This window comes from Dendronephthya gigantea, unplaced genomic scaffold (genome assembly GCF_004324835.1).
Source record: "Dendronephthya gigantea isolate DGI-Jeju-01 unplaced genomic scaffold, DenGig_1.0 000065F, whole genome shotgun sequence".
NCBI classification, from domain to species: Eukaryota; Metazoa; Cnidaria; class Anthozoa; order Malacalcyonacea; family Nephtheidae; genus Dendronephthya; species Dendronephthya gigantea.
This window is the reverse complement of record NW_021163075.1, coordinates 284,874-312,080: the sequence shown is the minus strand read 5'-3', so window position 1 is coordinate 312,080 and position 27,207 is coordinate 284,874. Positions and strand designations below refer to the sequence as shown.

Sequence of the window (27,207 nt, the reverse complement as noted above, 5' to 3'; positions counted from 1 at the left end):
TGATGACATGTAAAATAGACGCACTTAAGCGAACAAAATGCGAAAAAAGATGATCTCATTATGCCTGCTTAATTAAAAGACACATTTATTCAAAGGATTAGACACATTAGAGATTAGACAATTATAATATTAGTTATGGTATCAAACTGAATATATAGCCAAAGATGCTCAAAATTTAACTGAAAGGTTTAATGAAGCAAAAAATCTACGTAAAAGATATATAAGATGCCATTATGCTAATCAAGAACAAGTTACAATCATAGAGGATGGTTTCTTATTAACTGTCCATACAAATGTTCTCAAATTTTAGTATTCAGTACATTACTGTATGATCTTTCTCATGACACCAACGTTTTTGCGGTAAAAAGAAAAAAAACGGGCGTTTTTGCGATACATTCCACTTCGATTTCTGACGTATTATTGCGTAATAACCAGATGACAGAAAAACTCAATTATTGTAATTCTGAAACATAAGTTGTAAAATGAAATATAATTTCCGATGGATAAATGAATGTCAAGACAGAATGAAGCAAAAAATCTATGTAAGAGATATATAAGGGGCTATTATACGAAAATCAAGATCAGGTTACAATTGAGAAAAGTACTTAATATTTAGAGGATGGTTTCTTATTAACTGTCCATACAAATGTTCTCAAATTTCAGTATTCAGTACATTACTGTACGATCTCTCTAATGACACCAACGTTTTTGCGGTAACAAGAAAAAAACGGGCGTTTTTGCGATACATTCGACTTCCATTTTTGAAGTATTATTGCGTAATAATAAGAGCGCAGAAAAACTAAACAATTGTAATTCTGAAACATAAGTTGTAAAATTAAATATACTTTCCAATGGGTACATGAATGTCAAGACAGAATGAAGCGAAAAAATCCATGTAAGACATATATAAGGTGATATTATACGAATCAAGATCAGGTTACAATTGAGAAAAGTACTTAATATTTAGAGGATGATTTCTTATTAACTGTCCATACAAATGTTCTCAAATTTTAGCATTCAGTACATTACTGTACGATCTTTCTAATAACACCAACGTTTTTGCGGTAACAAGAAAAAAACGGGCGTTTTTGCGATACATTCCACTTCCATTTTTGACGTATTATTGCGTAATAATGAGAGCACAGAAAAACTAAACTATTGTAATTCTGAAACATAAGTTGTAAAATTAAATATACTTTCCAATGGTAAATGAATGTCAAGACAGAATGAAGCGAAAAAATCCATGTAAGACATATATAAGGCGCTATTATACGAAAATCAAGATCAGGTTACAATTGAGAAAAGTGCTTAATATTTAGAGGATGATTTCTTATTAACTGTGCATACAAATGTTCTCAAATTTTAGCATTCAGTACATTACTGTACGATCTTTCTAACGACACCAACGTTTTTGCGGTAAAAAGAAAAAAACGAGCGTTTTTGCGATACATTCGGCTTCCATTTTTGACGTATTATTGCGTAATAATAAGAGCGCAGAAAAGTAAACTATTGTAATTCTGAAACATAAGTTGTAAAATGAAATATAATTTCCGATGGATAAATGAATTTCAAGACAGAATGAAGCGGAAAAATCCATGTAAGACATATATAAGGTGATATTATACGAATCAAGATCAGGTTACAATTGAGAAAAGTACTTAATATTTAGAGGATGATTTCCTATTAACTGTGCATACAAATGTTCTCAAATTTTAGCATTCAGTACATTACTGTACGATCTTTCTAATGACACCAACGTTTTTGCGGTAAAAAGAAAAAAACGAGCGTTTTTGCGATACATTCGGCTTCCATTTTTGACGTAATATTGCGTAATAATAAGAGCGCAGAAAAGTAAACTATTGTAATTCTGAAACATAAGTTGTAAAATGAAATATAATTTCCGATGGATAAATGAATTTCAAGACAGAATGAAGCGAAAAAATCCATGTAAGACATATATAAGGTGATATTATACGAATCAAGATCAGGTTACAATTGAGAAAGTACTTAATATTTAGAGGATGATTTCTTATTAACTGTGCATACAAATGTTCTCAAATTTTAGCATTCAGTACATTACTGTACGATCTTTCTAATAACACCAACGTTTTTGCGGTAACAAGAAAAAAACGGGCGTTTTTGCGATACATTCCACTTCCATTTTTGACGTATTATTGCGTAATAATGAGAGCACAGAAAAACTAAACTATTGTAATTCTGAAACATAAGTTGTAAAATTAAATATACTTTCCAATGGGTAAATGAATGTCAAGACAGAATGAAGCGAAAAAATCCATGTAAGACATATATAAGGCGCTATTATACGAAAATCAAGATCAGGTTACAATTGAGAAAAGTGCTTAATATTTAGAGGATGATTTCTTATTAACTGTGCATACAAATGTTCTCAAATTTTAGCATTCAGTACATTACTGTACGATCTTTCTAATGACACCAACGTTTTTGCGGTAAAAAGAAAAAAAACGAGCGTTTTTGCGATACATTCGGCTTCCATTTTTGACGTAATATTGCGTAATAATAAGAGCGCAGAAAAGTAAACTATTGTAATTCTGAAACATAAGTTGTAAAATGAAATATAATTTCCGATGGATAAATGAATTTCAAGACAGAATGAAGCGAAAAAATCCATGTAAGACATATATAAGGTGATATTATACGAATCAAGATCAGGTTACAATTGAGAAAAGTACTTAATATTTAGAGGATCTTGATTCGTATAATAGCCCCTTTTAAGTCTCTTACATAGATTTTTTTGCTTCATTCTGTCTTGACATTCATTTATCCATTGGATATTATATTTCATTTTACAACTTATGTTTCAGAATTACAATAGTTTAGTTTTTCTGCGCTCTTATTATTACGCAATAATGCGTCATAAATCGAAGTGGAATGTATCGCAAAAACGCTCGTTTTTTTTCTTTTTACCGCAAAAACGTAGGTGTCATTAGAAAGATCGTACAGTAATGTACTGAATGCTAAAATTTGAGAACATTTGTATGGACAGTTAATAAGAAATCATCCTCTAAGTATTAAGTACTTTTCTCAATTGTAACCTGATCTTGATTCGTATAATACCGTCTTATATATGTCTTACATGGATTTTTTCGCTTCATTCTGTCTTGACATTCATTTACCCATTGGAAAGTATATTTAATATTACAACTTATGTTTCAGAATTACAATAGTTTAGTTTTTCTGCGCTCTTATTATTACGCAATAATACGTCAAAAATGGAAGCCGAATGTATCGCAAAAACGCTCGTTTTTTTTCTTTTTACCGCAAAAACGTAGGTGTCATTAGAAAGATCGTACAGTAATGTACTGAATGCTAAAATTTGAGAACATTTGTATGCACAGTTAATAAGAAACCAACCTCTAAATATTAAGTACTTTTCTCAATTGTAACCTGATCTTGATTCGTATAATAGCGCCTTATATATGCGTGTGAAAGTTGCGCCGAGTTTAACTTGTAATCCTAACCTCGTTGGACCATTGTTTGTCATATGGCAATAGTACGTTTGATTTGTATGCACATCTACGCTAATTCTTGTTGTAGCAAATGACTTTGGCAAATTGTAACATTGATAGCGTCGGTGAGAGGATCATATACTAGTTAAGTCTTTTGTATTTATATCATAAGGACATTTTTAATTTGAGAAAGGAAGCAAATAATCCCGAGTATGTTGTGACTGTGCAGCCCAACGATGCACGCCATTTGTAAGGCCGTATTTTTCTGTAAAATATAGACGTATACACAGGAATTGAAATAAAACATTATAGTGTATGCCATATCTATGCGGGTCAATCACTTCTCACACAGTGCCCAAAAATAATAATCAATTTACTCTGTAAATCTGTATAAAATCGACTGCTTTGTTCTAATTACAGTCTAGCAATGCATAAATAAGCTATACATCTTCGTAATTTTAAAGTTTAAACGAAAAAATGGCTAAAAAACCTGTTATTATTAAATGACCAAATTCTACTTTTGAATGATTGAACACAGTTGAATGTGAGGCCCAATCTGAGGCCCAATCTGAGGCCGAATCTGAGGCCGAATCCGCGGCTAACATCACAGTGGTTATTTGACCTCCTGTCAAAGATCAGATTAAAAGTTGCGTCATAATTTGCGATACAACTCTTGTAGCTATATTTGTTTATTACTATCAGGAATTGTCGAGTCGACGTGAATGTTATCTCCGCACCATGTTTCAGACGTCCGGCAATCGAAAATAACATCCTAATTAATGATGGCCAGAAATAACAACCAAGGAATTTACCGCTAAATATAATGACAAATTTTGCAGTTCGTATATAATATTTCTACATTATATAAATTCAGTGAATGATATCTTATGTAAGCGTAGTTTCGGCTTTTAAGTTTGAACCTTCGTATTATGGAAGCGGCGATTTAGTCGGCTAGCTACTTCAGTAAGCTACTTTACTAGTCCAATTTAGCTGGAATAAAATTGTTTTTCTGGAGGTTATGATATCTGGCCATGTTGTGATTTTGCAACTTCTCGAATTACTAATACTAACCTAATTAAGTAACGTGCTTGCTCAATTTATCTGCCAGCTATGAAAAAATTCGAAACCCTTGTAGATATATTATCTCGCGTGATATAACTATGCTGCATGCATGCGTGGTATCTTACATTGCACGCCCAGGATCAATATGTTTTCCAACGTGTAACAGAATGCTAACATATGTTATTTACATGTAATGGACCTTTTGCATAATAGACCAACTTACGATCTAGGCAACAAGAAGGAAATAAATCATCACAGCTAAAAAGAGCATACCGAAATTAATGTAATTGCCAAGTTTGGCCTCAAAATGTCAAGTATTGCGGAAAATATAGCCATACGAAGTAGCCCATTTTGTATACTTTTTACTACGGCTGAAACCGTTTAATTACTTTAGTTACACACTTCAGGCCATAGTAAAAAAGTATACAAAATTGCCCAAATTTGCATGGCTGTATATTCCGCACTTTACAATATTTTTAAGCCAAACTTGGTAATTTTACAAAATTTAGTATACACTTTTCAGAAATTTCCTTTTTGTTGCCTAAATAAAAAGTTGGTCTATAATACAAAAGGTGCATTTATGATACAGGTCTATACATTAATTTAATATACCCTAAAATTAATACTTATATTTTTCTATATTACAATTTGTGTAAGAAATTTAATGTGTATATGCATAGCAATCAGATTACAAACTAAAAATGATACTGAATGGTATTGCATTACAGAGACTTGGTTGGGCAAAACCATCCTAGCTTCACTCGTTGTTCCATGATGCTATGTATATAATATATTCTATTCTTCCAAAGGAACACGTTACGCGTAGACGAAACCAGGTTTGGCATTTGTTTCTGTATTAAATATTTTAGCTCTCCACTTGACAATGATGCAGCTTGCTGAGCGTCTATCATCGTTGCATGGATACTGTCCTAAAAAACGTGCTACGGTTTCAGTGTAAAAGGACTTAAAGGGAAGTAAGAAGACGCACAATATCTCGGAATTTCTTATGCAAAAATACCAGTAGGGAAGTTCAGTGGAACCTAATAAAACATGAACCCTACATTCTTGACGTGCGTCTTGATTTAAGCGATTTTTGTCTGTCAGGATGATTTTTTGAGAACACGTATCATATATAGTAATATCTTATTTAATATCATAATATAAGCAAGATCAAGTTTTTTGACACGCAATATTGTCATTACTATCCAGTAAACTATATACACAAGTGATGGCTGGGGGAAGGCACTACGTGTATTCGCTCGCAGCATTTCACTTATAATTTTTAATTCAAGTTAACGAGAATAATACGCTCCAATGTAACCAGGGAACACTCGTGGCAGCGTGGTAAGTTAGCGAAGAAATAATAGGCCAGTTTTGTATGACGTCATTGCATAATAAACAAACGACAGCGGTATCCGCTTCAAACTAACCTCACATTGGACACCCAGCTAGTACTCTTCTATAGACTGGTTTTCCAATAACATAATTCGTTGTATTTGGTCGTAATTCCCATGACATATTTTGTTGTAATTACTGATTGTAATTCGGATTTCGCATGCATAACAACGACTTACAACGTTTTACTTTGGCCTATTTCAAGTCTCATATAGCATGCATTCAGCTTCATGTTACTAGCTCAACCTCCACGGGGAGTATTTAAAAAAGCGAGTGAATGTGACTGAAGATGCCTGCCGTCTCACCAGGTAGACCGCGAAGATTTGGTTGTTTCTTTGATTTTCTAGTCATTTTAATTCAAGAAAGAGCGAGCATAAAGCCAACCCAAAGCAATATACTACGCGGAATTGTTTTTAAATTCCGCCAAATTAACATAGTTGTTATCAAGGCGCGCATAAATTATTGGCATTCGAACCCTGCGATCGTTTGGACGCGCTCATATTATTTGGAAATGCGCATAATGGCCTACGCTTGGCGCTATCAAATTCCCTTTGTTTTAGCGTTTACGTGTAGACGGGCAAAAACGATTCGAATACGCTTCGTGTGGACGAGAATTTTTTTAAAAACGAAGAAATAACCTCCGTTTTTAAAGATACTCTTGATACGTGTTAGGCCTACGTTAAATATTGAGTGAGTGAGTGAGTGACTCGTGAGAGATGAATTGAACTTGAACTTGATATTCAAGTGATAACTACACTGCTGAAACGGTTATATTTCACTGGAAAACCAGGGCGATTTAAAACATCTGTTAAATGCAAGTCAATTAATTTTATTTCGACACACTTCTTAAACGGATACCGATGCACTACACGGGGAAGCCAGCGGCCCAGTGCGACATCAGACTCGCATCAGCTCAACTTAGGTAATTGTTTACCTAAAAACTGCTGAAACGGACATATTACATCGAGAAGGCAGCGGCCCAGACCAACATCAGACTGGCGTCAGCTCAACCTAGGTCATTGTATACCGAGAACTGCTGAAACGGACATATTACATCGGGAAGCTTCGCAACATAAAGCTGTTGTCAACCCAAGTTTGGTCATTCTTTGCCATACACTGCTGAAACGCATTGTCGGCATAGATTATACCGGAAAGAGAGTGCATTATAAGACAAATCTGTGCGATCTACGATATTATTTTACCATCTGTGTGTGGTATGGAAGCTTTTACTAACGTTGGTTATCTCGCCGTATGGATGATACTACTTTTAAGTATATCAAGAGAGAATGAAGGATCGCAGTATAATAGAAATCGCGGCTCACAGGTTGGCTATGCTTTAAATTAACAATAATAGTGCCGATTTTCAATGAAATACCGAGAATCGCGCGCCGAAGCCAGGAAAATAAGGAAACGCAGGCATGGAAGACGAAAGAGGAATTTAGAACACAATAAGGAAAGTAGTATGGTTAGGTGTACTGGAACGGAATAATGAATGTAATAGTTACGCGTTGTAGAGACGAATTAAGAAAGTAGTAGTTAGTTGTAGAACGGAAAAAAACAAAAGTTCTAGTTGTCATTGGACGTAGTAGAACGGAAAAGCGAGAGTATCCAGCTTGTTCACAACATTATCCCAACGTTGGCCAAAGGTTGTATTTTGGCTAACTGTCGTGACTAAACCTTAATACAACGTTCTCACAACGTTGTTTGTTCTAATTCACTTTCGACCACGTTGTATCAACGTTGGTTGAACGTTGGACTCAACCTGGCAATCACGTTTATCTTATTGTAATATTCTGACGTTGCAGTAAAGTTGGTTTAACGTTGTGTTTAACGTTTGACGTACAGGTGATATTGTTCGTTGTATCAACGTTACATTTCAACGTTGTGACAACGTTGGTTGAAAGTTGGACTCAACCTGGCAATCACGTTTATGTTATCCTTATGTTCTGACGTTGCAGTAACGTTGGTTTAACGTTGTGTTTAACGTTTGACGTACAGGTGATATTGTTCGTTGTATCAACGTTACATTTCAACGTTGTGACAACGTTGGTTGAAAGTTGAGATTAACGTTCGCACAGGGTGACATTATCGTCGTATTAACGTTGCATTGCCACGTTGTGACAACGTTGTTTGGAAGCCGATATTAACGTTCGATCATGGTTACATTTTTGTTGAGTGTGACTATATATGCTTGAATCTTGATCATGGGAATGCGATTAACATTCAGTTCAAACATTTCGCATTGCGGTTTTTTGAATTTAAAGTTCAATTTATTATGAAATCGCTGTGCGATGTGCGATGTGCGTTCATCACCCAAAAATGTTCAGTTAGCGAAAATCTGTGAGTCATAGTGAGACAGTTGCGAACATACAGGTTCATGAATGGTAAACCATAGTTACGATACCAATTATTCGATACTGCGATGATGGCCGAAATGCTATGTTTTATTATAAATATATTAACATATACGATTGATAGACGAGTAAGACGACAGAAACATTTCAACAACCGCACGAAATCCAAATCGATGCTGTGATATGTCAATACCACATATGGTCAGTGCTGGGGACCAGTCGATAAAATTCGTAGGCTCAAATTGCGATCACACATACACCGCGAGTTCGTTTCCGTTGGAAGCTTGCGAGAAACAAATCTCCTTTTATTTTAAACATAATCTACCTTAGTTTTGTTTGAAATTTTTTTTCTGTTGGAAAAACTGAAGTACCAAGGTCATCAACGTAACTAAATATTGTTTTATATAGTTTGTAATAGGAATGAAAATTTGCGCAAACAATGAATTTGTTGGTATAAGCCAATAAGGTCAAAGGGCACCAAAGTAAAATGTGTCTTCGACTGAAGCATTTTACATTCACATTTTTACAGCTTATCTGCGTCGATTGTATAAAGAAAAGGGTAATTTAATTTCCAAGTACTCATTTACCTGTCACAAGATTAAGAAGAGATTCTCGATTTTTCATTATTCACAAAATATGACATGTTCTTTTCCATGAAACCCATGCGGCGAGATGGCCGATATGGCATATATATAAAATAGGTTATATGAACATTGAGTTGAAAGTTTGATATGTAGCTTTTATTTTCTATTTACGCGAGGTAAGAGATATTTACAAGGTTTTACTAAAGTTCAATAATGTGCTCTTCTTTCTCCGTTCTTCTCTTCTCTTCGGATTCTTCGTCCTTTCGAACCTCGTTGTTTTCTGTTCTTGTCTTGGCTGTCTGTTCTGTCAGGTTGAGCTTCTCCAACGTTTCATATGATTTTTACTCCGCTAGTCCACTGAATGTTCTGTTGCTTGCGCCTCCTTTTATAATAAAATTTGAGGGGATCTTGAAGACGCCCTTTGCAAGGTGGTGTGATTCACACAATCCATTCAGCGTTGTAGGTTGTAAGTGTGGTTTGGCGTTAGAAGCTCGGTCCAGCTCTCATACTTTGTTTACTTAAGACTGGTGACGCACTAGTCAATTAAGTTGGTCTTTTACCTAATCGATTACTGTTAAAACTTGTTCACAACTTAAAATATTTATCATCAACTTAAAGTACAATCATCAACTTATGACTCTGTGAACCGTATCTCAACTTATAAACTATTTTACAAATAATTTCATCGAATTAAGCTTTTAGTGACGTAAGGCTTCAAGTGCTTAACCAAGCAAAATATAACAAAGAAATGATTGACATAAACTAGTATCCGCCTAGAACTTATAATGTTCTTGAGTCGTGACACTTGTACTTTGTACGACATACTATTGTTTCAGAGGAAATCCCATGGGCTCATGGGTCACCTCATGACAGGAAAAGTCATTTTGTGATTCCGAAGGGTCATAATAATATTTACTTTACACTTCATTATAAGTGACATGTTCCCCAAGTAAGTTCCTTGTCGATATTGACCTTCTGATTCTTAACAATGCTAAATTACATTAAATATTCGCATTTCGTAACACGTTGTATACGGACGTTGTATTAACGTCGGGCTGTAACGTTAATACTACGTTACTACGAGTTCACAAAAAAACGTTTAACCAACGTTAAAAAATAGCGTTATCCAAACGTTCGACGAACGTTAATAGAACGTTCATACAACGTGTTTGTATCAGTCATGAGTTGTAGAACGGATTTAAGAAACTGGTAGTCAGGGCTGCTTTCCACTATCGCGTTTTTTGGACGTCTAAAACGTTGCACTTATAAAAGTTTAAATGCTTTTAAAACTTTAATATTAAACATCTAGGTCAACAAACACGTTCTAAAACAGGCGGGAAACTAACGCCTGTATTCTAAAAGCTCACTTACACTCAAACTCATTGAGTGGGAGATCTTAATCTTCTCATAACGTTTCAATGGCGGTATTTCCAGCTGAACAGGGGCTTGATTTTCAGTGATTTACCTTATATCTTTCCATTTATTCAGAAAAAACTTTCTCATTGATCAGCATTAACGAAATTTATTTGTCACACTCGATGAGTATGAGTGTGAGTGAGCTTTTTGAATACAGGCGTAAGTCTCTTCCATTTATTACCCCCCCTAAGGGCGGCTTTCCACTGTCGCGTTTTCCATACGCATTCACGTACACGCACGTATAAAAGTACAAAACCTTATAATTTATGTCATATTTGAAAATTCCAGGCGAATAAATCGAAGAATTTGGTTTTCCGCGTATTTAGTATGCATTTGTTAACCCATTTGTGAAATAATAACAATTTGGAAGCATTTAGAATTTTTCGCGCGTAAAAAAACGCGACGATGGAAAGCAGCCCTTAGACGTGCATGGAAGAGCGGAACCTGCTTCCTCCTCAGGCTCTTCCGTGAAGTTAGATGCAGTGGGCGAGCGCGATTATAAGGTGCTGCAAGGGATGTTGGGAAGGCGAGGAAAGTTTTAAGGAGAGTAATCTCAGTAAATAATTACTATAAAACGGATAGAAGCGGCTGGGGCCGAGTCAGGAACGGAATTAAGAAGGTAGTAGTTATATATGGGCGTTCTGCAACGGAATTAATAAAATACTCAATCTCGCGTCGACAAACGGAACCTTTGCCTTGATTTCTTCTCTTATTTCCCAGAAATTATGTGCATGGTGTAATTGTTGTCGTTTCTTTAAACCGTGTTCGGCCTAATGTTTGCCCAGTGATGTTAATTTCCATTTTTTTAACCTGTACTTAATGTTGCAGAGTACACCTAGGGGATACAAAATTGTGGAGAGAAATGGAAAACATTTCGTTGTATTCACCAATCAAGTAAGTAATTTGTGTTTTAAACCATTAGTGATCCAAAATTTGTGGCTTTTTTAATGAAATAATTCAATTTCAATAATAAGATAGCTTTTCGAAACTGGTGAAACTGAATTTGTCACGCAATGGTCAGTGTAATCTCGCAAAACTTTTGTGTAGTCCTATCAGTTTAATATATCATTAGAGAGTCAAAATATTTCATCAAAAAAACATGGTATCACAAATTCTGAAATAGAACTTTTATCGTAATTTTAAAAGCTCTTTCAAATAATATAGAAACTAAATTTTCATTGTCCATACTCTTTAAAACAACTAATTTAAAATTAATAAGATTCATTTCTATTTGATCAACATATCTCTTTGAAGCTTTAATTGGTAAACTTGCGTTTCCATTGGTTTATTGGTAACACATAACCATAATAAACTACTACCCTAGCTGCCGTCGTGCTGATAGGATTAATCTCGATTAGAAAATTTCGGATGAAAAGTTTTACCTCAATTCAAAACTTTGGGAAAAAGTTACTTGTACATTTTCGTAAACTAAATATTATTATAAAAATAGACTTGTCTGGCCTTGTCACTACTTCTCATTCCTTATACATGCATGAACTCGTGTGTGTGAATGCATTCATAGAGTGTATATAAATGTTGTCGTATATATGGCTGATAGCCATATCTGGCTACGATCTCATACACGACTCGAACTCGTGGTAGATATAATTGTTATAAATATGCGTGTGTGTGTGTTAAACGTTGTAGAGACTATAAATAGGAAATATACAATCTTATTTATAATTTCTTTCTCTTTAGGGAAATCAGAAAAATCAGCAACTACGGGTAATATATACTCTTTCGTTCTTTTCAATCACGTTATTTAGGGAAGCAAGTCAATGTACATATATACCATGTGTTTGTATGTGTGTGTCTCCATGTGTTAGAAACACTGCAGAGGCTATAAATAGGAAATATATAGAATCTTGTTTATAATTTCTTTCTATACAGTTGTCTAAGCTGATAGGGTCTATAAACGCCAGTAAAAAATGGACTCAAAACGGCTGACATCACCTTCAATGTTATGAATATAATTTGTAACAAATGATAAAAATATTGGCTATCAACGCTTTGCCATTGAGTCATTCCATAAGTTATAGCTAATCTAGGCGTGAGGAGATTATTCTCTTGGTGAGGGGTGCTGCCTGCATGTATTTCTAGTGGTAGCTATAATTGTTAAACATGTGTGTGTGTGTGTTAAACACTGCAGAGACGATAAATAGGAAATATATTTGTAGCTACATTCTTATTTATTAATTTCTTTCTATATAGGGAAGTCAGAGAAATCAGCAACAACGGGTAATATATATACTCTTTCGTTCTTTGTGGTCACCGTATTCGGCCGAATATTTGCCCAGTGATGTTTATTTCCACATTTATAACCTGTACTTAATGTTGCAGAGTACACCAAGGGGATACAAAATTGTGGAGAGAAATGGAAAACATTTCGTTGTATTCACCAATCAAGTAAGTAATTTGTGTTTTAAACCATTATTGACCCAAAATTTGTGGCTTTTTAATGAAATAAGTCCATTTCAATAATAAGATAGCTTTCCGAACTGGTGAAACTGTATTTGTCACGCAATGGTCAATGTAATCTCGCAAAACGTTTGTGTAGTCCAATCAGTTTAACATGTCACTAGAGCGTCAAAATATTTCATCAAAAAAACATGATATCACAAATTCTGAAATAGAACTTTTATCGTAATTTTAGAAGCTCTTTCAAATAATATAGAAACTAAATTTTCACTGTCCATACTCTTTAAAACAACTAATTTGAAATTAGTAAGTTTCATTTCTATTTGATCAACATATCTCTTTGAAGCTTTAATTGGTAAACTTGCGTTTCCATTGGTTTATTGGTAACACATAACCATAATAAACTACTACCCTAGCTGCCGTCGTGCTGATAGGATTAATGTCGATTGGAAAATTTCGGATGCCATGCAAGCTTTTTTTTGCTTTGTTTGTTTAAAAGTTTTAAATTCAAAACTTTGGGAAAAAGTTACTTGTACATTTTCGTAAACTAAATATTATTATAAAAATAAACTGCAGAGAGTATAAATAGGAAATATATTTGTAGCTACATTCTTATTTATTGATTTCTTTCTATATAAATTATAGGGAAGTCAGAGAAATGAGCAACAACGGGTAATATATATACTCTTTCGTTCTTTGTGGTCACCGTATTTGGCCTAATATTTGCCCAGTGATGTTTATTTCCATATTCAGCTATAACCTGTATACTTATAATGTTGCAGAGTACACCAAGGGGATACAAAATTGTGGAGAGAAATGGAAAACATTTCGTTGTATTCACCAATCAAGTAAGTAGGCTAATTTATGTTTTAAACCATTAGTGACCCAAAATTTGTGGCTTTTTAATGAAATAAGTCCATTTCAATAATAAAATAGCTTTCCGAACTGGTGAAACTGTATTTAAATTTGTCACGGAATGGTCAGTGTAATCTCGCAAAACGTTTGTGAAGTCCAATCAGTTTAACATGTCACTAGAGCGTCTAAATATTTCATCAAAAAAACATGATATCACAAATTCTGAAATAGAACTTTTATCGTAATTCGCTCTTTCAAATAATATAGAAACTAAATTTTCATTGTCCATACTCTTTAAAAAAACTAATTTGAAATTAATAAGATTCATTTTATTTGATCAACGTATATATCTCTTTGAAGCTTTCGTAAACTTGCGTTTCCATTGGTCTATTTGTAACACATGTCCATAATAAACCACTATCTGGATTGAAACTTTTGGATGCCAAGCATTTTTTGCTTTGTTTGTTTAAAAGTTTTAAATTTACTTGCACATTTTCGTAAACTGAATATTATTATATAAAAATAAACTTGTCTGGCCTTGTCACTACTTCTCGTTCCTTACACATGAACTCGTGTGTGTGAATGCATTCATAGACTGTATATAAATGTTGTCGTATATGGCTGATTGCCATAATTTTATATGCATGGCTACCACCTCATATACACGACTCGAGGTCGTGGTAGCTATAATTGTTAGATATGCGTGTGTTACGGAGACTATAGGAAATATACAATCTTATTTATAATTTCTTCCTCTGTAGGGAAATCAGAGAAATCAGCAACTACGGGTAATATATACTCTTTCGTTCTTTGTAGTCATTATATTCCGCGGTAGGGAAGCAATTCTACATGCATTAGTCATTGTATACATATACCATGTGTTAGTATGTGTGTTTTTGCATACATAAGTAATATACATTTTAACTTCATTTATTTTTCTAGGTAAATCGGGCGAGATTCAATGACCCAAATTGGGGATATCAACAATATATGGTAATATATGCTTTTTCGTTTTTTTTAATCACTCTCTTCCGATATAGGCGTAATTTTGAATCAGTGAACCATTGTAATTTGCTAGAATGGCCCGATTTATACTAGAGACGAAATGACGAATTATCCGCCTGGACGAATGATCCCTTTGACAGATCATTCGTCTGAGTAGAAACACAAGACGAACTATGTCTATGTAGATGAATATCGGTATATGTCAGACGAAACAGAATCGCGTGTCAAGAAAGTGCACGGGATATGGGAACGAATATTCATGGAAAGAAACTCTAAATTTCAAATCACGGCAAAAATGTAATTAGTGAAGCATTTATCTTGTAAAAGAAAATTAATTGAGGAAATATCATTCATTTTGTAAAGAGTGCACAAGCGCGGTTTTTTGAAAATATTATCCGTAGTTCGTCCCCACCCGGTGTTTATACCGACAAACGAATGATGCGTCTAGAGAAACTACCCTTTCAAATTCGTCTAAACAGACGAACTACGCCGATAATTCGTTTTGACGGATGATCCGTCTGTTTGCCCGTGTTTACACACAGACAAATCTGGCTTGCTCAAGTCGTCTAGACGGATGATCTGTCTCCAGTATAAAGCGGGCTATTTTAAATTAAGTCCCCAATAAGTAATATTTATATTTCCTTTCAGCTCATAAACATCTCTTTTTTGCAGGGTAGCAGCCGAATCCGTGCAGCCCACCGAATTGATGATGTTTGGAGGAATGGATATACCGGAAAAAATATAACCGTAGCGGTTGTTGACGATGGAATTAAGTATACGCACAAGGAATTCGAAGGTCGCTATGTAAGTGAGTTTAATATTTGAAAAAAAAAATATTGGTCAAAACTGCCATGGTAACTCCCGTTATTCTCAAGATAAACCTGATTTCAAATTTGTCTCAATGCAATTTGACACTTTTCTGGCAAATCTTGAAACTTTTCTCGGAATTCATTTATTTATAGTAATTTAATTTTTTAACGAGCGCGTCAAGCAGTGACTGCGAGAACCAGTAGCGGGGCAAGGTTAAAATGAATGGGGTGGAGAATTGCGTGGGGGTCAAAGAAAGGGTTTGGGGCGAGAGGAATATCTTATAGTGAGTGAAGCGAACATCGTATGAAACAAACTATGAAGGGGTCAAATGATCACCTTGCCCTCCCCCTAGGGTGAGAGCCAAGTTCAATGATTGTTTTATTATTAACTTATCCAGAGAGATTTTTACCCTTCTCTTTCTGGCTCCGGGCAACAAGAAGGAATTTCGTTTTAAACTAATCGCCAATCAGAATGCCTAAATTTTAAATACTTCATGTAAAATGGTATATATTGTACTTTTTATAAAAATTTATGCATTCTGATTAGCTTACTGAAATATTGTTTTACTTGCTGATTGGTCTAAAACGAAATTCCCGCTTGTTGTTGAGGGCTAAAACTTGAGTAAGCAATTAAACATTTTATTTTATTTTTATTTATAAATTATTCAATAAATATTTTATTTATTCTCAGCTCCCACGATTAAGCTACGATTATGTTGACCAGGATTCAGACCCTACGCCATCCGACAGGTAAGTAATTGTTTGGCATCCAAATTATTTACAGAATATTTCTCTTGAATTTGATGCCTGTCAAGCAAAATTCATGTGGTATTAAAATAAATAAATGATTATCTGCATGTTTTAGAAATATAGTAATATTTATCAGTCGCTTCCTTGGCTAAAAACTGACACCCAAATTCTGCCTGACGGCATTTATCAGACTGTTTAACTCCGTTTTCTGTGCAAGGTCAGCATATGTTTTGCAAATGTTTTGGCTCCCTAATATTAACGGCGAAACTGAAAGTGTGTTTTTTGCTCAAATACAACCCTTTTAGTTTAAATTTAATGTTAAAGCTTGTAGCTTTCGTTGTTGATGCAATACAAATTCTTCAATGACGTGGATAATACAATAACCGTGTATCGGTTTCTAATTGGCTGGTAATCATTAACTAGGCATTGTTATACATGTATTACAAAGTATTAGTTTATTGATCATTTAGCTGTTTTAGCGACAACCAATCGGACATGGCCTTTCGATTAGTACGGGCTAACTCAAATAATAAGCAATGCTTCAAAGATTCATGATTCGCATTTTCAACTAATGGTACGTCTCCTGAACTTTCTGTTAATCATTTTTTTATAAAGTCATGGTACAAAGTGTGCTGGTGTAATTGCTGGTGCTGCAAACAATCGAATATGTGGTGTTGGTGTGGCATACGAAGCTAATGTTGCAGGTATTAATTCATTCCATCGAATTTTTGTGAGGTTTGAAAACGTACCATGTCTATAGTAATCAGGCAGAGGAAATTTTAAAGCATGCAATGAACATGTATATGATAATTACTGTAATTACAACTATATTATAGTTATTAGTATAATCGTCAGGTTGCCCTGTGGAAACATAGAAAAATAATGAATAAAGCGAACATTAGCAGAAAAGTCAGGACACACATGTTTTACTAATTTCTTGCAAGTATAATGGAAAAAGATATGGATCGAATCTGAATATTTCCGACCTATTTCAGGTATTCGATTAATAGACAGAGGTTTGCCTAATGACCGTAATACAGCAAAGGCATTCTACCCATTTGATGGCCATAAAATTGATATATTCTCCAACAGCTGGGGTCCACCCGATAGTGGTTTGGTTATCGCCGGTCCTGGACCACTGTCTTTGGCGGCATTGAGAAAGGGTGCAAATGAGGTAGGTGGAAGTTTTAAAGAGGAAAAATGGAGTGCATAGCAAAAGAAATGCGAAAGTAAGGTAGGTAGCAGGTTTAGAGAGAAAAAAAGAGTGCATAATAATACAAATGCGAAAGTTCGGTTAAGCAGTTTATATTAGAAATACATTCATACAGAATCCCTTCGCATGTATTCAAACCAAGCCAAAAAGGCCCCAAGCTATGCATCAACTACATTGTATTATTAAATAAGTCGATGGTTATGGTAGTTTCCACTTACCATCATTCACTCGGCAGAAAACTTTCCTTGAAGTTAAAACAATATAATGGCCCAATAGCCTTTCATAGTCGCTTATGTCTTTGCAAAACCAAGCAAAGCTCCGAGCTCATTACACCAATAGACAACAGTGCATACATGAAGTACTGTCTAGAAATAACCGTTAGCAAAAACCGCGATTAACCTAGGTCAAACCTCGGTTGAACCGAGGTCTGACGGATATCGAACCGCGGTGAGACCGATCTTGCATGAACGTCCGTTCAAACTCAGTCTCACTGACTCTGACATACATTTCTTAAGATTTTTTCGATTTGATTATTGTGTTTTCGTTCTCAACAGTTCATACATAACAGTTCAAACAACAAATAAACAAAAACTGACCTATTGAAAACACTTCAAAGTATACAGATGACAAATTGCTCTTCTTTTACCGCTCAGTCTGTAATTGCATTGGCGTTTTTCTCGAAATAACCCTCTCGAAATAACCAACCCTTTTTGGCAATTTTTGTTTAAAGTTAATAAAACGTTTTCACAAAATAGTTAGCGAGGTGACAGTTAGTTGATGATGTCCTCAATGAAGTACAAACTTTTCATCTTAGCTAATCAGAAAGCTGTTAATAATTACCAGTGTTGAATCCCTCAACTTTTGCGCATGTGCATAACCAACAAAACAATACGACATGTCGACATCTATATGTCAAAGAATTTGCTCGAATTTAGGTTCGGCATTGTTCCGTCGACGCCCAGGTGTAATTAAATCTGCACGCGGAATTAGTTCCCTATCTCGCGCACTGCTTTACAACGGCTCAGAGAAAATTGTGTATACCATTATGCACACTATAAATTTTCAGATTAATATATTGTTAGTTGTAGTATCATGATAACCTGTACATCATTTGCTTATTGTTGTCTATATTTTCATCGCCCAAGGGACGAGGAGGCCTTGGTTCAATTTATGTTTTTTCTGCTGGAAATGGTGGGTTTTTTGGCGACAGTTGCGCATTTAATGGATTTGTTAATAACATCTACACCATCGCTGTTGGCGCTGTGGATCGATATGGAAAACCTTTATCCAGTTCTGAGGCATGCGGTTCTGTTATGACTTCTGCTTATGGTGTTAATTTGGTGAGTTGAAAGGATTTTTAGGTTTTTTATCTTAAAAAGAATTCCCAACAGAAAACTTTCTTCTCAAAACGTTTCTGAAACAGAATTCCAAGGGCTAAAAAGCCATAATGATGCAAAGGAGAAACCGCAATATTAAATCCGGCAAAACCAGACCTGGGGGCGGTTGTTCAAAAGCTAGTTAGCTTAACCCTGGGTTAAAGAAAATCTTTCCATAGTTGTACATCATTACATAGTTGCATTTATTTTTCTATGAATATTTTGTGGACCGACAAGAGCACTAAGCAATGAATTAAACCCAGGGTTAGCGCTAACCTAGCTTTGAAGAACTGGTCCCAGCATGCTATCTTGCATTCCAGAACAAATTTTATCGATCAATACCTTAAACAACGTGCGAATTGTTTCCCTAAGGGCTGCTTTCCATTCTCACGTTTTGCGTATGCACGGACACGCACGTAAAAGCTTAAAACCTTCCAAGTTTTATATAATTATTTTTATTGCAGAATAAACATACCAAACCTTGAACAGAATACAACCCTATGCATTCAATCATGGATTTTATCAGTAGCATTCAAATGATTTTTAACGACAGTGGAAAGCTTCCCTAACGTACTCCCGGGAAAGCGTGAATATTCTTGCATTTATTATATTTAGGAAACGGCTTCAAGTTACAATGATTATTCTTGTGACTCAAGATTTGGTGCAACATCAGGCGCCACTGCTTTGGTATCAGGCGTTATTGCTCTAACATTGGAAGCAAAGTAAGATATACTGCATGTATAACAATATTGGAAATGATGGGCAGGTGGTCGTCAAACAAATAATGAATTGGTGTGAATTATGTGTGGGGGTGGTTGTTGAGAACAATGCACGCATTCATGAAATTTTCATGAAATTCCACCATGAAATTCCACCGTGAAATTTCATTTTATGATTGCAAGTTGTTACTAATTCTGATCTTTTGCTGAAAAATTTGCCGTATCTTTTTTCTTTTGACATTGAGAATTTAAAACTTATAATTATAATTTCACTCTATGAAATATACATCATAATTTTATATCGAATAACACACCCGACCAGCTTTGGCGTAGAATTTCATTTTATGATTGCATGCAAGTCGTTACTAATTCTGATCTTTTGCTGAAAAATTTGCTGTATCTTTTTCTTTTGGCATTGAGAATTTAAAGCCTATAATTATAATTTCACTCTACAATATATATTATAATTCTATATCGAAAAACACACCCGACCACCACGCATTAAAAAGTTTTTGTGAGCTCTGATCAAGCGTGTTATTTGCATGTTTTTAGAAAAACTTTAACATGGCGTCAAGTACAGCACTTAATAGTAGCATCCAGTATGAGTGATGTTATCGACAAAAGTGTAAAATGGACCGTAAACAAAGCAGGATTTCGAGGTACTGAGTTTAATTGTTCCAAGACGCTGTGAACAATACAACGAAACGTTAGCCAATAAATTTGCCATAATAAACAAAGCCATTTGCTGAATTTTCATTTTCCAGTGACGCTTTCCGCCTAGTTTTTCGATCGCCACCGTTTACCTGATCAATAGATCCATTGCTCTGACGTCATGATCATTAAAAATTGTCCTCCAGATGTTTCCTTGGTTCACTAAAAATATGCTCAAAATTCACGTTTTTGCAAAATTTATGCTACGTTAATTTGTTTGGCCGGTTGTATCAGTCCCGTTTAGTTCAAACGGCGGATAAGTCAAAATTGAATAACATCTCTCTGGAATGAGTCAACTTGAATATTATGCACTGAGTATGTAGTTGTTAACATTATCTTTGTATTAAGGTTAAAACATTCTGTTTGCTTGCTGAATAAAATGATAGACTTGCTTTCTATTTTTTAACAGCTATGATTAGGAAGCCGCGTCAAACAAACTTGAAAATATTTTCAAAGGGTCTTTGCTTTGCATCAGATAACCGCCTAAAATATAATTAGTATAACATTAAGCCTAATCCTTTTAGTGAGTGACAAGGTTGGATTTGGATTTCTTAATGCTTCGCAGATGGTAGAAAATGCTAGAAAATTCAGTGCATTACCACGACAGATTAAATGCGAAGTTGAACTTCAAATTGGTGCAAGTGGATATAAGAGATTGCTGGGAAGGTAAGAAAATTGCGTAAAAAGGTTGGGTTTCTGCTGCTACGGAAATGGTTCGCATTGCGAAAGTTTTTATTACATTTTTTTTAAATTAGGAGCAATCAAGTTGAACTTAGTCAATCATAATACAGAAAATCGCGACTAATATTTTCCAAAAAAATTTTTATTGTTTTATATATATTGTTGAATAACTTCAATGTTTGCAAGTTTGTTTTGAGAAGTTTCAAATGTTTACAAAACATGCGCAGTTAGTATTAGGCAAGATTTCCGGCTTCCGGTTTAGAATACCCCAGGACCTTCGTTTCCTCGCTTGAGGTCGCGAGTTCGGGAAAGGAGATTCAGATTTGCAAAAAAGCTGCGGTGCGCGGGTGCCACCCGGAGGAAGGTTTGCTTTGAATGAGGTTTGTGAGGAAGGTTCAAAGTTGAACAGTCTAATTGATCAAATGCATGTACCAAAAAAACAAATATTTTGTCATGCTGGTTGCCACTTGAATCAGTGTTGTAACGTAATTTTGAGAAAGGTTTTCAAAACTTGAAATCCTACCGAAGGAAGGTTGAACTCTTTTTGCAACTCTGAAGAGATTGGCCGAAAACAAAAAAAATTATACACTCTCCTGGTTGCTGTTATATTAAATTGATTCTTGCGTAAAAATTCCCTAAAAGTTTAAAATTGGCCAAAACTTAGATATGGCGCTATGTTATGGCGTTAAACTTTCTCAACCAGAAAAATCTAGGGACATATGCATAAAACATTGTATTAGGAAGTGCAACTCCAGAACAAAGAAAATATCTTTTCAGGGGCCGAGGTTTTGCCTAGAAACAGTTTAAATTGTTAAAAGGCCCATTTACAATATGCGATTTGTCTTACACTGACGTATATGTGAACGTATGAAGACACGTACAAACGTGACACATACGAATTTCACCCTTAACAATATAAATGGAGATTGTGGCATTGCCACTCTTTTGCATTCGTCAGAATGATAATTGCATACAAGTTATCGTGCAGTCTAAATAGGCCTGAAAAGGCAATATTATCTAAGAGAGAGTATAATTATGATTTTCTTTTTGTTTTCAAGGAGAGACAATTCATTTGATATTGAAGTTGGTAGAGATCAATGTCGCGGTGGAGTGATCAATTATTTGGAACATGTCGAGGCAAGATTTGATCTTCAGTATTTCAGACGTGGTGTGATTGGCGCTTACATTACTTCACCAGGGGGAACCGAGTCCCAAGTAATATTTCCTCGTTCACTTGACGCCTATGCTGGTCAAAGGCGCTACAATAATTTGAAAACAGTTAGTGTGCACTTCTGGGGTGAATCATCAGAAGGAACATGGACTGTAACTTTTAGGAATGATCTTCGAAGGTTCCCGGAATTAGAAGGAGGTATATTTGATGACATTTTTGTGAATCTAAATTTTTTAATCTTTGTGGATGTGAATCTTTGTACGCCAAACAGCATGAAATCACACGAATTCAGAAACTTTATAGAAAATGTACATGAAAAATAACACTACTCTGAAGAAAAAAATTATTTAAAGGTCTGTTCACATGATCCAATTTTGTTGGATACAATTCACTTCTGATGGATGTTTTGTAGTCTGTTGATATGTCATGTATATCAGTAGCAAATTCACTGAAGTCATTGTACACTACGGCATCACCAAATAGCCGATATATCTCATACGTCAGAAGTAAATTGGATTCAACAAAATTTTATTGTGTGAACAGACCTTAAGATATGAGCTATCGGCAACAAGAAAATCATTTTGCGGTAAAGACATTTTTATACAAAATTTGCAAGCTTCGCGATTGTGCTATAATATTTTTTAAATTTTTCAAAATTTTGCAACCAAATCACTTTGGGAATTTCTTTTTAGGTTTTAAATTAAATTAAATTTAGGAAGGAATTGGAGCATTATCACTAGTTTCTGACTTGAAATAGATTCATTTATAACTAAAACAAAGCTTACTATTGCGCAATAATTGACTCTTGATCATGAGACACACAGTACGAGGCGATAAGTGCACGTTAATATTAATTATATTTTTTAGGCTGGCTGTTTGGTTTTACTCTAATTCTACATGGCACAGCACGAAGGCCGTCGTTTCCTGAAATACCGAGGGGAAATTTGCACGAGAAAAGAAAACCCAGAGGTATAGTTAGTTTCAATTATACGTACATTTCCTTATATAAACAACCCGTAAATTGAAAAAAGCAGGTCATTCAAATGTTATAACAATAGGTGCTTTCAATAGTTTTTGGGTTTGGGGGACACTCTGAATACATGTATATACTAATTACAACAGCTCACACAAATTAAGTACAATATAGTTCACTCTTTTAAATGTCTTCGTTACAGTGTTCAATTCCTGCAAAGAAATAAAGGAGAGTCAGAGGTACGATTTATGACCACTGGTGTTGAGGAATTTCCAAATTTGCTTCCCGGCGATGCAAACTGCCGAAGGAGGGAGGAATTCCGTCTAAGACTAATCGGCAAATGTGTTTAAATTTTCATGCAAAGCCAACCAGAGTGCCTAAATTTTTAGAACTTACCATTTGGGTAAATAATGTACCTTTTACCTGTAGTCGAAATTTACCCATTCTTTTTAATTGGGTTACTCGAAATGTAAACAAATTTGCTGGTTGTTCTAAAACGACTTATGTCAGATTCATTTCTTTTGTGCGCTATTGTTCCAGTATATAATATGTAAACATGTGAATATTTAACAGTTATTCTGCAAACCAGAGTCGTATATGCACTGATAGCCGACGAAGTGATAGGCGCCAAGTTAGCTGTTAGTCATATATGCCGAGAGTGAACAATATAGTGAGCACACTTTTTTAAAAATTGAATATTTAAATCATGTATCGCGTTTTTTCGAACGTTTTAATATCGAAAAACAGAAACGAAACCGTATATTTTGTAAACCTACATTTTTAACATACTGTTGAATACTTTTGTTTCAAAGTTTGTTGCCCTTTCTGTGCACTTTGGTGTACTTTTATCAAGAAAAACTTGAATTTCATCGTCGCTTAACTCCCCAAATCTTGCCGCCATTTTTTTTTGTTTCTCTACTAGACGGATATGAGCGAATATCTGACTAGTAGAGAGCCAATCAGATTGCACATTAGCTCATATCCTGCGCTTGTGTATATAATATATGAATATACACCCTCCAATTAAGCTGTCCAGCTACGGCTCTGAATATAATAATTGATGTCGGTTTTTTGTAGTTCTTCTACAAGTGGTCTTTACCAAATCAGTGTTGGGCAAAATCAAAAGACGGGCGTGTACTGCCAGATGTCGTCTATCCCAGGTTGTTCTGGTGGTGGGTGGACGATGGTGATGAAAATTGATGGAAGGAAGGTGATAACTCAATCACGATGTCTCATGATCTTGCGGCGCATAAACTTGTTTTCTCATTAGTTATATCTACAAGAGTCGGGGTGGACGATAATTTTTGGGTTTTTTTTAGGAAACGTTCCGATACAGCTCCAGTTATTGGACGAACAAGAACGCTTACAATGATAATGACCGTGGGAAAAAAGGAGGTTTTGACAACACAGAATTCAAGGGACAAACATTTTGGAAAACTTCATTCAACGAAATTTGTGTTGTCATGAAATATGGTCGTCAACTCAGAGGTTTATCTTTTACACATCGAGCATCGTCCTTGTATAATCTGTTTGCAGACGGCAGGTATCAACAAACCCACATCGGCCGTTCAAATTGGAGGCACCTCATCTACCGCTCATCCTTACAACGTCACTGCAACAGAGAGGGATTTAACGTGTACTCGAACTATAAGAATGTACGCGTTCGGTTGGGCCTGATAGCAAACCAGCAAAGGCACTGTGGCTCCCCTGACTCCTTTATAGGTCTGGGAGGTGGGGGTATTCAACAACATTGTAGTACCCGTATTGCTACTCTTAACACCGCAGGAAATTATGCAATTTGTCAACCAGACAACGGAGAAAAGAACGCCAAAGCAATGGGATACCTATTGATTCGTTAAAACACATCATTAAAAAAGACAACTGATTTACGCTAATTAACCATAATAACAAGGAATTATCTCAAGGGCGTAAACATTTGTTTTATAGACATAGACATCGCGTTTATAACATATTAAAAAATAATAGTGATAGTCAAACTGGTAGTTTTTAATCGCTATAATAGAGTTGATCATGATGGTGAAGCAAATAAATGTTTTAATTGAAAATGGTTGTTTTATTATTCCATATCCTTATTTCAGGAGCATTTAATTATCTTTATGAACGCAAAAGTACCGCGTCTGTTGAACTTTTAAAATACAAACGTTAATTTTAGTTAACTGACAACCATCCTAATGAAATGATTCCCACACAGTGGTGTAGCCAGCATTGATAACCGGGGGGGGGGGCATATTCATATATTCATGTTAACAGACTGTAAAGAAAAATTGATTTGAAAAGAAATTAAACCTGCGTATCACGAATATATGAATATGGGCCCCCCAAATTATCGTTCTGGCTACGCCACTGTTCCCACACACTTGTGCAATTCCTCCTATGAAGGCATGTGCAGAATTATTTAGACTAGTGTTCATATATGATGTGTAATCCAATAGTTTGGGGTAGACCCCTACTCATCCACACGAAAAGATAACTTTGGTAAAAAATCCTTGTATAGACATATCTGAACGCTCTCCAGTGAACTGAAATAAGACTGGAACGCTAGCTCTGCGAAAAATTTGAAGCCAAGATGGCGGAATATGAAGCCTTTCTTCCAGGTATGATCGAGACCTCCACGTTGAAATTTCGTCGGTAAAATGGCGACAATTGTGATTTTACCCGCAATAAAAAAGGCACTGAAACTGTGACACAAGTTGAAAACTTTGTAAGGCGGCATTTTCCACAAAATATTTCGCAACCAAAGCACTGGATTTATTTCACCTCCTTGCCAAGATGAGGTCAAAAGTTGCGTCATATTTCGCAGTACAACAAAAACATTATCGCATGTATACTTGTGTACTATTGTATATCTTCAGAAATTGTCAAGTCGAGGTGAATGTTATTTGCCTAGCCGAGGGCGACACTGATAACGCATATATTTAAAAGCCATATACATATTCACATATATCCATGTTGACATACAATACGCGGTATAATTATTATAATCTCTATTACGTGTTATAACAATATATTGAAATAGCAAAGACGGTTTTATAGCAGTAATGAATCACCTGCATATTGCATAACACAGCTTTTGTTTGATGTTCAAAAAATTGCATGCTAACTCTAGGAGAGCTACAAATAACTATACTGCATGACCCTCTATTAAATAAAGACAAGAGTTTTTCTAAAAGCCGGCATACGTTATAATCGCGGTCCGGAAGTAGTTATAGTCACAATCAGCATTATGACTCACTTTAATTGGTTAGTGATCTTCCTCTGGTCCTGATATTGCTCTAAACTTTCCCGCCATGTTTCAGACGTCCGGTAATGGAGTATACTGAACATCCTGTGGTTAATGATGGCAAGAAACAACAACCATGTTGTTAATATATATACGTTGGCCAGTACAAGGAAAATACCGGACAAGAAAAAACAGGCTGAACTTTGTTCCAAAAAGATATAAAGCACTATAATACAAATTTTGCAGTTCGTACATAGTATTTCAACTCTATATTGTTTAGTATAAATTCAAAAAATGATCAAATTTACCTTTCTCTTTTCGACCCTCATTTTTACGGCTATATATAATAAACAAAAATATGATATCTTATGTAAGCGAATATATCAGTATTTCAAAAGCTCATTTTAAGATTTTTTTTTCTGCGTCTTCCATTAATAAAAAGAGGTTTCTTTTTCTTAAATGAAAACAAGCATCAGGCAAGCACCGTTACTTCGTTGCCGAACTCCGAACGACAGAGGATTAGAAGAGCAATTTCGGCATTGAACCTTCGTTTTATGGATGCAAAATAGAATTGTTTTTCGTGAGGTTATGACATCTGGCGATGTTGTAATATCGCAACTTCTCGAATTACTAGTATTTACCTAATTGTCTGCAGGTTGCTCAATCTACCGGGTTTTAAAATTCTTGTAGTATATCTCGCGTAACATAACTTGTGCTACATGTGTACGCGTGAATGACTTACACTCCTAAACTGATATCAAACTTTTAGAATTTTTGCACAAGTGAATATAACAAATCCTACATATTGATTGGTCGAATTTGACGTATTATGCTCAATATGCTGTTATATTCACCTTCAGATGAATATGACACCGAAATTGCAAAATGGCGGCTATAGACGTTTTGTGGGCGTTTCCTAAATAGAGATAAGCGAACAAATGCAGTTCTTGTGCAAAAATATTAAAACAAATATTCGCCTTAGCCTA

The 27,207-nt window shown here is 35.1% G+C and overlaps 1 protein-coding gene across 1 annotated transcript; it reads left to right on the top strand.

The window, feature by feature from the left end:
- Nucleotides 1–6,813: 6,813 nt before the first annotated feature.
- LOC114530737 (proprotein convertase subtilisin/kexin type 4-like) lies at nucleotides 6,814–25,018 on the top strand. The gene is made up of 22 exons (XM_028552346.1): nucleotides 6,814–7,269; nucleotides 11,128–11,193; nucleotides 11,998–12,024; nucleotides 12,511–12,537; nucleotides 12,640–12,705; nucleotides 13,363–13,389; nucleotides 13,500–13,565; nucleotides 14,334–14,360; nucleotides 14,515–14,565; nucleotides 15,250–15,381; nucleotides 16,078–16,136; nucleotides 16,752–16,840; nucleotides 17,132–17,310; nucleotides 18,495–18,689; nucleotides 19,341–19,447; nucleotides 19,997–20,103; nucleotides 20,680–20,821; nucleotides 21,895–22,205; nucleotides 22,875–22,976; nucleotides 23,183–23,219; nucleotides 24,058–24,190; nucleotides 24,300–25,018. The coding sequence occupies exons 1-22, from the start codon at nucleotides 7,162–7,164 to the stop codon at nucleotides 24,837–24,839; spliced, it is 2,598 nt and encodes an 865-aa protein (XP_028408147.1). The 5' UTR covers nucleotides 6,814–7,161; the 3' UTR covers nucleotides 24,840–25,018.
- The last annotated feature ends 2,189 nt before the right edge of the window (nucleotides 25,019–27,207 follow it).

What these genes read in the sequence shown, in the direction of transcription:
- LOC114530737 (XM_028552346.1), top strand. Translation starts at nt 7,162, where the DNA reads ATGGAAGCTTTTACTAACGTTGGTTATCTCGCCGTATGGATGATACTA. An exon ending in TCGTTGTATTCACCAATCAA is followed by an intron (nt 12,706 to 13,362) that starts GTAAGTAATTTG and finishes TATAAATTATAG; the next exon opens with GGAAGTCAGAGAAATGAGCA. An exon ending in ATACGAAGCTAATGTTGCAG is followed by an intron (nt 16,841 to 17,131) that starts GTATTAATTCAT and finishes GACCTATTTCAG; the next exon opens with GTATTCGATTAATAGACAGA.